Genomic DNA, 12,052 nt, shown 5'->3' with positions numbered 1-12,052 from the left:
CCTTGTCATAAATCTTAGCATTCAGTTTTGCCGCCGCGTTCCATCCCAACAAGAAAAACTGGTCGCTGATCGGGTCATCAATATCGATCTGGGGTTCAGAATCGGCTCCTAAAAGCACCCTGGGAAGCACATGCACAGAGTCAGTTACTGCCAAGCAGCTAAGCTAACTGCACATTCAAACTGTTGATGGAGTGACAGTTCGTAATGAGTGAAGGTTGGTGCACAAATTCATATTTAAAAAAAAAACAGAATTCCTTCATACAGAGAATGAAGACCACGCTTGCGCATGATTGTCATCTGAGATGGTTCCCTTGGAAACTAGAGGATATACTTGGTAGCTGCTGATTCGAGCCAAAACTAATAGCTCTGCTGGCATAATAGGCTTCAGGCAAGCTCTGTGAAGTGTATGCATATTCTGTCTAGGACTCCAAGGGACAGTTTTAGTGCATCACAAATGCCAACAATTACTAATCAATAGATCCACCCACTAGCAGTGGAGTCAGCGTTATTAGTATGTCAGTGTAGGGACTTTGGTTACCCCCTCCCTCACGAACATAAGAATGGCTGTGGGAGTTGTTCATCTCCTGAGAAGTGATTCACTTCTGCAGAGGGGATAACCCTTTCAAGTCCAAACACATCCAGGTTCACCCCAGCTATATAATTTATATACCTCTCAAACTCAGTGAACCTCTCTATCAGTGAACTAATTGAACGTAAAAATCACAGAGTGCAGAAGTGTATGGACCCTACTGTCATATTTTCCATAGTCCTGACCTGAAACACTCTTTGCGCAGTGCCAAAGTGAGGGGTCCGGCCTGGTACTCCTCTCCCCCCATCATGGAGGGGACCCTCTCCTCATCCTCCACCAGCAAAGCCAGCTCACTGTCCCGGCTGCCCAGCATACTGCGGTCATTGATGTTGGCCGAGCCTGGATGGAGGGAGCACAGAGAGTGGAGGGAATAGAAACCGGATAGGAGAGGAGAGAGAGCAAAGAGGAGAGTGTAGTGACAGTACTTATATCAGTGATGATGGCCATAGATTCTGCAGCGACTTGCTTAGAATAAAGTATGTGAGTTGGTAGCAGCAAACTTTCTTAATACCAAGTTGGGGAAGATAGAAGGTTAACAAAAAAACACTGTTTACAAAACCCTTTTCCTGTGTCTCAAGGACTCTTATCTAGCTGAGAGGAGCACCATAATTACCCTACCCAGTCCCAGTGTAATTATAATCATATCATAGTATGGAACCATCCCACTTGGCACAAAGTGGTTGAATAAACTTTGTTTTAAATGTATTTTTTCAACGTATGGTGACATGAAATCTACTTGGAATATACATTAGATTTGAAAAAAGTAATCAAAGTAAACTGTTTTTTTGAGGTTGAAATTTCAGCCACAGGATTATGTCATCATGGTAACCAATTTTCAACATAGACAAACCTTGTATAAAATATGTTTAGTTTGTACCTTTTAAACAACGTCAGATCTTCAACATTATATCCACTATCAGAACAAAACTATAGGCTGCGCAGCACCTCCTACTGGAAAGTTGATTATCTATAGCTACCCTTTTGGTCTCCCATCCAGGATTTTAACAAAGCCCAGCCCTTCTTAACTTTGATTTGTCACAGACTACTACCAATGTGCTATTGCGAGAATGATTATTGAGAGATCTCTTAATAACTAAAATAGATTCACTGTTGTTATTAAATTCATTCCAAAGGGTAGGTTTATCAGAGCAAATGTTAAAGGATAGGACTATATTGAATCAAACATTATTTAAAGTGCATTTAAAGTTTGATTTTATCTAGTCCTATTCTTTAAAGAGATGCTCCGGTACTTTTGTATACTTTTTAGCCAGTAGTTCTGAAAGTAGCACTCACGAGCCAAAAGTGGTCTTTGGAAATTGTGTATTTCGTCACATATGTGCAGATATGTGCATCACATAATTGCACTCTCTCTCTCTTTCTCTGCTGTGTGTGAGCATCTTGCTAGCGGTCACTCAAATGGCGGGGGGCTGAAGCTCATTGGCTGAAATTCGAATGGCTAGGGGACTGGCTCACATGGGGGAAAATGATTCAGCACAGCTTCCAGAAAAAATTGCTATAATCTGCACAGAATCTCAAACAGCACTGATGACTTCCACTATGTACTTTTAATGTAACTTCAACTGCAATCCAGGTCATTTGGTTGTGCTATTAGATGAAGCACAGTGATAATACATAAAGTTATTGTATAAATACATGACACTGATTTCCAATTTTAACTTTGTTGTGCTTTTAAAATGGTTGAAAGTGCAGTGATAACACATTTATATGACAACTAAACCAAAAATCAGACATTGTTTTTCCATTGGAATTTGGTAGTGCTTTTAGATGGTTGAAAGCATATAGTGACAAAGGGACATTGGGAATTAAACAAACTTCTGGTTGTCTTTTTGAGTGGGTTAATAAAAAGGTTGAAACTGCATTGATCAACAACTCCACCTAATATCAACAAATGTCCACGTTGAAATGACGTGGTTGGGCCCAGTGCATAGACGGTACGAGTCTCAAGTTTGGGGAAGCTAATTTTCATCATAAAAATGCACCTTTATAATAAAGTATTCCATGCATCATCACATTTGCAGACTTATGTAAGATGGCCTACTATTCCTAATGTGATGAGTAAATTGGATAGTCATAATTTAGCCTAATAATATAACTCAAACACTGTTTGCAAAAAGACTGTTCAATGCAGCGTGTGGTGGAATAGGCCTAGACTAGGGTATATTTCAGTAATAAGGCCCGAGGAGGTGTAGTATATGGCCAATATACCATGGTTAAGGGCTATTCTTAGGCACAACGCAAAACCGAGTGCCTGGGTACAGACCTTAGCCGTGGTATAATGGCCCTATAACGCCCAAGATGCCTTATTGCTATTATACAGTGGTTACCAACGTAATTAGAGCTGTAAAAAGAAAAATGTTTTGTCACCCGTGGTATACGGTCTGATATACCACGGCTGTCAGCCAATCAGCATTCAGGGCTCAAACCACCCAGTTTATAATAGATACATTTCTTACCCTTTATTTTCACAGAAAAAATGTGGCCTTTTATAATCGAATTTCATGCAGTTCTGCTATACTTTATATGACTGGAGACATTAGTATAATCTTTTAAAATACAATAACAATACTCTGCTAACTGACAAATAGATCAATAAAAATGATTTTGTCTGCAACGTTCTAATAGGCAAACAAAAAGGGGAGACACAAATATTGTCCAAAAACAAAGTGCCACTAACCCAATGATAAAGACGGTGAATATGCGCACTCACCGGGGATATGGCCGATGCTACGCTGCTGCCAATAAAATAGGCTAATGTTCGCTCAATTAAGTTGTGAATTTGTATAACTAAAAGACAGATTAGTATTTTCATTGTCTTCTCTTTACAGGAATAGCCATTTGTTTTCCAAACTATGTTTTCCCGAGATTGTAATTTGAAATATTGCGATAAGCCAGGCTGGGCTTCTCGTTCACTGACATTTGCAACTCAACAATCATCTATTTGGTATTTGCCAAACGCGCTGCCCAAATTGCAGGCCCTCCCGACAGGCTATGCGATTTAAAACAATCCACAGCTTTTTATTTTTAAGAAGCTAATGATTCTCCGATCCTCCAAATCATCCTTTCTAGTGTACTAGCCTTTTTTGAATGATTGTATTTATTTCTGAATAGGCTAATTAGGCTATATCATTTTGGCAATTTAATTCAATTTACTTTAGGGGAAGCTTAGCAGTGGGATGCCAGATGAAGAGTTTCGGTGGGTGGTACCAAAAGGGAGGGACATTACACAGTGAGGAGTGCATGTGTATAAACATCCTACTACAAACCATAACATATTGTATAACGATATTATTAAAGATCGCATTAATCTTTAATGAGGGTGGTGCCTTTTAAGTTCCCCTCCCTCACCCTCCCCTTAAGTCCAGGATGGATGTATATATAGCAGCATGTTTTTTCATCTTGTGATAATTATGCAGAGGCAGTAATTAGCAGCCAGTGATTGATCCCAGCAATGAGTCACAGCCTGCATTGGAAATGGTACCCTAACCCCTATTTAGTACACTACTTTTGTGAAGCGCAAAATGACTGCATTATATAAGGAATAAGGTGCCATTCCAGACACAATTATGTCCCATCCCATCTCTGAATCTGTCTCAAGTGTGGCTGTGATGATGGTGACTCACCGATGATGTAGCGGCGGTCATCAGCTATGAGGGTCTTGCTGTGTACGTAGATGAGCTCTGTGACCAGGGACTGGGAGATCTGGCAGTGCTTGCGCAGGCCACACAGGGTGATGTACTTGCTCCACTGGTTCTCAACTGGGGGGAGGGGGACACACTGGTTGGTTGGCACACTGGCATAGAGCTGAAGCCAATGAAAAAACGTATGCTAAGGAAACGGGAGCACAATTTAAACATGAGAAGACAGATGGCATTATCGGAAAAGAGGATGAACTGATTAAGTATGAGGAGAATGGAGAACTATACTATAGTTATAGATAGTAAAGGCAGATGCACAAAAAGTATGTGGTCACCCCTTCAAAATTGGTAGATTCGGCTATTTCAGCCACACCCGTTGCTGACAGGTGTATAAAAATCAAGCACACAGCCATGCAATCTCCATAGACAAACATTGGCAGTAGAATGGCCCATACTGGAAAGCTCCGTGACTTTCAAGGTGAACCGTCATAGGATGCCGCCTTTCCAACAAGTCAGTTCGTCAAATTTCTGCTCTGCTAGAGCTGCCCCGGTCAACTGTAAGTGCTGTTATTGTGCAATGGAAATGTCTAGGAGCAACAACGGCTCAGCCGCGAAGTGGTAGGCCACACAAGCTCACAGAACGGAACTGCAGAGTGCTGAAGTGCGTAAAAATCGTCTGCATTCGGTTACAACACGTACTACTGAGTTCCAAACTGCCTCTGGAAGCAACGTCAGCACAAAAACTGTTCGTCGGGAGATTCATGAAATGTGTTTCCATGGCCAAGCCTAAGATCACCATGCACAATGCCAAGCGTCGGCTGGAGTGGTGTAAAACTTGCCGCCATTGGACTCAGGAGGAGTGGAAATGCGTTCTCTGGAGTGATGAATCACAATGCACCATCTGGCAGTCTGATGGATGAATCTGGATTTGGCGGATGCCAGGAGAACGCTACCTGCCCGAATGCATAGTGCCAACTGTAAAGTTTGGTGTAGGAAGAATAATGAAAAATCTAGACCAGGGGTGGGCAATTCCAGTCCTCAGTGTCACAGTTTTGCTCCAGCTAACACACCGGACTCCAATAATCACCTAATCATGATCTTCAGGTTAAAATGCAATTTGATTAATCAGCTGTGTTTGCTAGGGATGGAGAAAAAGTGTGACACCAATCAGGCCCCCAAGGACTGGAGTTATCCACCCCTGATCTAGACGATTCTGTGCTTCCAACTTTTTGGCAACAGTTTGGGGAAGACCCTTTCCTGTTTCAGCATGACAATGCTGTCCATATAGAAATGGTTTGTCGAGATATGGGTGTGGAAGAACTTGACTGGCCTGCACAGACTTCAACCGCATTGAACACCTTTGGGATGAATTGGATGAACACCTTTGGGATGAATCGCCGACTGCGAGCTCAACATCAGTACCCGACCTCACTAATGCTCTTGTAGCTGAATGGAGGCAAGTCCTGGCAGCAATGTTCCAACATCTAGTGGAAAGCCTTCCCAGAAGAGTGGAAGCTGTTATAGCAGCAAAGGGGGGGACCAACTCCATATTAATGCCCATGATTTTGGAATGAGATGTTCAACGAGCAGGTGTCCACATACTTTTGGCCATGTAGTGCACCTAGTCTTCAGTTAGCGGGAGGATAAGCCAAACATAAGAGAAAAAGACCAGCAGAAATGTTATCAGAGATGACAGATATTAGATTGAATTGGAAAGAAAACTCACGTTCTCTCAGTCTCATCAGTATGGAGTACTCTCCACGGCACATGGTCCTGTGACAAATACATACTACTTATAGCAAATCAACAACAATCTTAGTTGTCTAAAAAAAAAATCACTACAAAATGTATGTTTTAACGTCATACAGTACGACATAAGTGATTGTGTCTTAGTGTCTATGCAGTAAAACAAAATTGGTTCTGTGAAAGAGCCCAGAACATTAGTTAGGTCTCTGCAATGTTCTCATAACACAAAACTGATGACTATAGAATGTGTATAAAACGTTTGCCTGATGTTGCAAGAACGTTCTTAGAACACATTTACAGTCTGGTGAAAACATTATGGGGATATCACAAAATATATTTTACCAAAACACAAAAACTTTCCAGCTGTGTGGCTGATTCTACAATGTTTCTTTTAGGGTGCAAAAAAATAGTCACCTGATGTTGCAAGAATGTTCCTAGCACACATTTCATCTGTTCTTTAAAAGGTTCCCAGAATATTTATTTAATTTCTGGGAACATTGTGGGAATATGACACGAGAAAGTGTTTTGGGAACCTAAAACTGTCCAGTTGTGCTGACATTCAGAAAATGTTTATATCAGAGTGCACAAAACCTTCCTTTGTTATTGCAAGAATGTTGACAGAACAGCCGTTCTGGGTTCTTTAAACAGTTCCCAGATCATTTAATTAGGTTGTGGGAACAGTGTGGGTATATTACAAGAGATACATTCATGAAACACAAAATATGCTCAGTTGTGATGACATTCATACAATGTTTAAATTGTGTTGAACAGGAAAATCCTAGAATGTTGAAAGAATGTTGAAAGAACACCTGGTCAAAGTTCTTTAGTTTCCCAGAACATTTAATTCAGTTATGGGAGTTGTCTGGGATGTTGCAAATATATTTTTGGGGGGGAGCCCCCAAGAATATTTTTTGGCCCCCTATTTTTTTTTGGGGGGGCCCCCCTATTTTTTGGGGGGGAGCCCGCTCCTGACTAATTGGAGTCAGGAGTCAACTAACCTGGAGTCCAATCAATGAGATGCTATTTAGAGCCGCCTTGCCCGATAAAAAAAAAAAAAAACTCACAAAATTTGAGTTTGCGTTTCACAAGAAGCATTGCCTGATGTGAACCATGCCTCGAACAAAAGAGATCTCAGAAGACCTAAGATTAAGAATTGTTGACTTGCATAAAGCTGGAAAGGGTTACAAAAGTATCTCTAAAAGCCTTGATGCTCATTAGTCCATGGTAAGACAAATTGTCTATAAAGAGATAAAGTTTAGCACTGTTGCTACTCTCCCTAGGAGTGGCCATCCTGCAAAGATGACTACAAGAGCACAGCGCAGAATGCTCAAGGAGGTTAAGAAGAATTCTAGAGTGTCAGCTAAAGACTTACAGAAATCTCTGGAACATGCTAACATCTCCGTTGACGAGTCTACGCTAACAAGAATGGTGTTCATGGGAGGACACCACGGAAGAAGCCACTGCTGTCCATAAAAAACATTGCTGCACATCTGAAGTTTGCAAAAGTGCACCTGGATGTTCCACAGTGCTACTGGCAAAATATTCTGTGGACAGATGAAACACTATGTGTGGGAAAAAAAAGGCACAGCACATAAACATCAAAACTTAATCCCAACTGTAAAGTATGGTGGAGGGAGCATCATGGTTTGGGGCTGCTTTGCGGCCTCAGGGCCTGGACAGCTTGCTATCGTTGACGGAAAAATGTATTCCCAAGTTTACCAAGACATTTTGCAGGAGAATGTAAGGCTCTCTGTCCGCCAATTGAAGCTCAACAAAAGTTGGGTGATGCAACAACACAAAACACAGAAGTAAATCAACAACAGAATGGCTTCAACAGAAGAAAATACGCATTCTGGAGTGGCCCAGTCAGAGTCCTAACCTCAACCCGATTGAGATGTTGTGGCATGACCTCGAGAGCAGTTCACACCAGACATCCCAAGAATGCTGAACTGAAACAGTTTTGAAAAGAGGAATGCTCCAAAGTTCCTTCTGACCGTTCTGCAGGTCTGATCCGCAACTACAGAAAACGTTTGGTTGAGGTTATTGCTGCCAAAGGAGGGTCAACCAGTTATTAAAACCAAGGGTTCACATACTTTTCCACTCTGCACTGTGAATGTTTACACGGTGTGTTCAATAAAGACATGAAAACGTATAATTGTTTGTGTTATTAGTTTAAGCAGACTGTTTGTCTATTGTTGTGACCTAGATGAAGATCAGATCAAATTATTACCAATTTATGTAGAACTCCAGGTATTTCCAAAGGGTTCACATACTTTTTCTTGCCACGGTATGTGTTGTGATAATTGTGTTGTTTGCTCTATAACCTGTTAATTCATGTCTTCCGACCGTGATCTAAAGGTCGAGACAATAAGAAGACACTGTAGCAGAATTCAACCACACCTTTGTTTTAACACAAAACGGATAGCAACCTCTGTCCTCAAAGCATATTGCATGTACAATAACAGACAGATGACCTACAGCATGGTCAAGCAAGTTAATGTTTCCGTCAATTTCGGACCACTAAACAACTATTGATTTAGAACCACAGAGGGTTACCGCAAGACGCAAAGAAAACAGGAGCTGCCGCCACTATTCCAGCACCATTTCAACATCATCAAATCACCTATGCTTAGTCTACTACAATGACAACTAAATGATACCAAAAACGATTTAGTCCAATCAACGTAAGCTAAATATGATGTGGCTTGTCCATGGTTCTGATTTCTGTGTGAGTTTGTGCAAGTACAAAAACATGTTGACACCCTACTTGTAGAGAAACGCCAATGGATGATGGCTTCCACACTTATGTTAAAGAAACGGTCCATCACTCTGTCATATAGTACACGCTTTTAGTTTTTGTTGTCCTAGGCTATCTGGTGAAGGGTTCTGACTTCTAAACTTGAAAATATGAAATATCCTTATTCATGTCACTGAGGGAGAGAGGGGAATGAAGAACGTTTACATTCTGTCAGAATATGTTATTGTTAGACATCAGGGATCCTATGGGGAGGAGTGAGGAATTTGGGACCGAGGTCAGACGAGGTGAGGAAGAACAGATATCAAAGTTCTGTCTAGCAACAGAGGTGTATTGGCTGTTCAGAGGTGTAAGGAGGAGATTCAGCTTAGGAGGAAGGGTTAAATATTAGTGCTTGTTTGAATATGTCTTTGTCTCATGCAGCTGTATGACACGGTGGGTGAATAAACTTGGTTTGAGCTTTACTAATTGTCCATGAGTTTTTACTCTGTTTATTTAGAACCTAACACTGGCAAAAATGCTTGCTTGCTAGCTTAACTTCCATTCATGGTCAATGTTAGCTAGTCAACATTAGCCATCTACATCGAGCTACAAATTGAACTTCTATCCTCTCAGGCCAGGGGCACAACAATGTATGAATTAATGGTTGGATCAGAATCGCAGTTATAATCATTGGTCAGTACGGAGAATTAAGTAAAACTACACGTCCAAATCCCTATCTCCATCCATGGCTAATTTAGGAAAGGGAACATTTTATCTAGCTGGCTACCTAGCAACCGGAGGACAACAACACAACAACATTCAACAATTCAAGTTTTTCTATCAATGACATATGCTCTCAATGGGATTTGATAGGAGTGACGCCAAATCCAAGCTGGCTTCCCTTGACACTTTTTTTTTTTTTTTTTCGGTGCGCCAGGACCATTCTCTTTTTTTGTCAAAAGAAAGCCAGATTCTCCCTTGCCTTCAATGCTTTGGGTGGCAACAATGTCATACTCGTTTGGACCAGACAGAGACAGAGGGGCGCCGTTTCACTCGCTTGGAAGCTTTCTAGTGAGATACATTCAGCCTCTTGCAAATTGAAGGAAAATTATGAAACACAGAGAAAAAAGAAATAATTGAATCCTTTAAAAAAATATATTGGTACATTTTTGGGGGAAGCCTGGCTTGCCTTGGCATCCATGAATACACGCCATTGCCTACAATACAGTCCTCAAATGCGAATTGCCATAAAATCTGGAGAGAAACATAATGGGGATGTATTCAAATCTGCTTTAAGGAGCTACACATTTGCATGCTGAGCATGTTGTGGTAATATTAGGTAAAACTTAAATATACAATTTTATAAATGTTCTTGAAATGTCCTGCGGACCTCCAAGAGGTAAATGTATATTGTGTGAACAATGGAATATTATGTTAAACCTTAAAAAAAAAAATAGGCTATGAACGTCATAAAAACGGACTTATCTGAACATTTTGGAACATTCGTGAATATCAAAATAATATTCTTGCAACATCCCAGACAACTCACATAACTTAATGAAATGTTCTGGGAACCTTCAAAGAACTTAGACCAGGTGTTCTGTCAACATTAAGGGAATGTCCTGTGCACCCTAAAATAAACATTGTACAATCACCCGCACAACTGGGCAGTTGTTTGTGTTTTGGGAACATATATTTTGTTATGTCCCCACCAGACTGTTCCCACAACCTAATGAAAGAACAGACTAAATGTGTTCTGGGAACGTTCTTGCAACATCAGGTGAATGTTTTATACAAATATTGTACACTGAGTGTACAAAACATTAAGAACACCTTCCTATTATTGAGTTGCACCCCTCTCCCCCCCACCCTTGATACACATGGAAAACTGTTGAGTGTGAAAAATGAAAAACCCAGCAGTGTTGCAGTTCTTGACACAAACCGGTGCGCCTGGCATCTACTACCATATCCCTTTCAAAAGGCACTTAAAATCTTTTGTTTTACCTATTCACCCTCTGAATGGCACACATACACAATCCATGTCTCAATTGTCTCAAGGCTCAAACAATTGTCTCAAGGCTCCTCCCCTTCAATTAGACTGATTGAAGTGGATTTAACAAGTGACATCAATAAGGAATCATAGCTTTCACCTGGCCAGTCTATGCCATGGAAAGAGCAGGTGTTCATAATGTTTTGTACACTCAGTGTATAATCTTCAGCCCAACTGGACAGTTTTTGTCTAATGAGAACATTTGCCGCAACCTAACGAATGTCACAGAACCAATTTTGTTTGCTGGGAAAACATGACTGGTACATTGTGTTATTACATTATCTGGAAACCTAATGATAACTTTTAGGGGACTATTCTGGGGTGGCTGTTACAGATGTTGTGCACAATATTTTAGTGAATGTTAGAACATGCCAAGGATATTTCATGACATTTTTGGGGGGGAGAATGTTACCATCCTAATGTTAGATAAAACCCTAACTATAACTTAATGGGAATCTTAGCTAATGTTCTGGAAATGTTCCCAGTTTGCTGGGTACAGTGTATGTGAACGTGTGTGTGAACGTGCATGAAGGCCCATAAGGGAGGGTTCTGACCTGTAAGTGAAGTGTAGTATAGCTTGGATGGCATTCCCACCTCCCTCACTGATGTCTCCTTCAAACCCAGGCAGCAGGGGCACCACCACAAACACCCTGTATTTCTTCTGCTCACTGAGGAACAGCAAGAGCGTTATGGAATGGGGTAGCAGAGGAGAGAGAGTTACATAGAAAAAAAAACTATTGGCAACAATGTATTTCTAACGTAAACAATATTGAATCATGATAATTTAACTTTACTTATCGAAACAGATAATCAACAGACAAACATGTATAAAATATGTATAAACCAGTCCAATAATATCATGTTATACAGTCAACCAAGCTGTGTGTTGACAGATTCTACTCAGACAGACATGGTGGTACAACCACACCTGTGTGCACGTAGGATCCTCTTCACGATCGCGTCACCAATGCCATTGTGCACGTTCTTCCCGTCAGCACAGCTGATGAAGAACTGGTTCTGAGAGCAGAGGGGTAGAGAGAGGGACAGATGGAATCTCTGTCAGAGCCGTGCATATATGGCTCTGGTCTCTGTTTGATGCTGTGGGGTGTGATGGTAGGGAGCTGGACTTGTGACCAGGAAGGGACATCGCTGTTAAAGCATTCAGACTTCAAGCTGCTCACATAGAACAGCAAATAAAACCCACATGACAATGTTAGAGAGACAGGAATAGGCAGGGATCAGGAAATAAAGCAAGGTTGGGAGAAAATACATCT

The 12,052-nt window shown here is 41.0% G+C and overlaps 1 protein-coding gene across 2 annotated transcripts in view; it reads right to left on the bottom strand.

The window, feature by feature from the left end:
• The window catches only part of LOC106603602 (phospholipase D2), a 34,871-nt gene that overhangs the window by 3,702 nt on the left and 19,117 nt on the right, over nucleotides 1–12,052 (bottom strand). For both annotated transcript variants that reach the window (XM_014197485.2, XM_014197486.2), the window contains 6 exons: nucleotides 11,707–11,795; nucleotides 11,333–11,446; nucleotides 5,972–6,018; nucleotides 4,231–4,365; nucleotides 775–928; nucleotides 2–119 (listed from right to left, as the gene is read on the bottom strand). In XM_014197485.2, the coding sequence (XP_014052960.2) occupies nucleotides 2–119; nucleotides 775–928; nucleotides 4,231–4,365; nucleotides 5,972–6,018; nucleotides 11,333–11,446; nucleotides 11,707–11,795 (657 nt within the window). The remainder of the gene's footprint in view (nucleotide 1; nucleotides 120–774; nucleotides 929–4,230; nucleotides 4,366–5,971; nucleotides 6,019–11,332; nucleotides 11,447–11,706; nucleotides 11,796–12,052) is intronic.

Source organism: Salmo salar, chromosome ssa04, assembly GCF_905237065.1.
Source record: "Salmo salar chromosome ssa04, Ssal_v3.1, whole genome shotgun sequence".
Lineage (NCBI taxonomy): Eukaryota > Metazoa > Chordata > Actinopteri > Salmoniformes > Salmonidae > Salmo > Salmo salar.
This window is presented reverse-complemented; position numbering and strand designations above follow the sequence as displayed.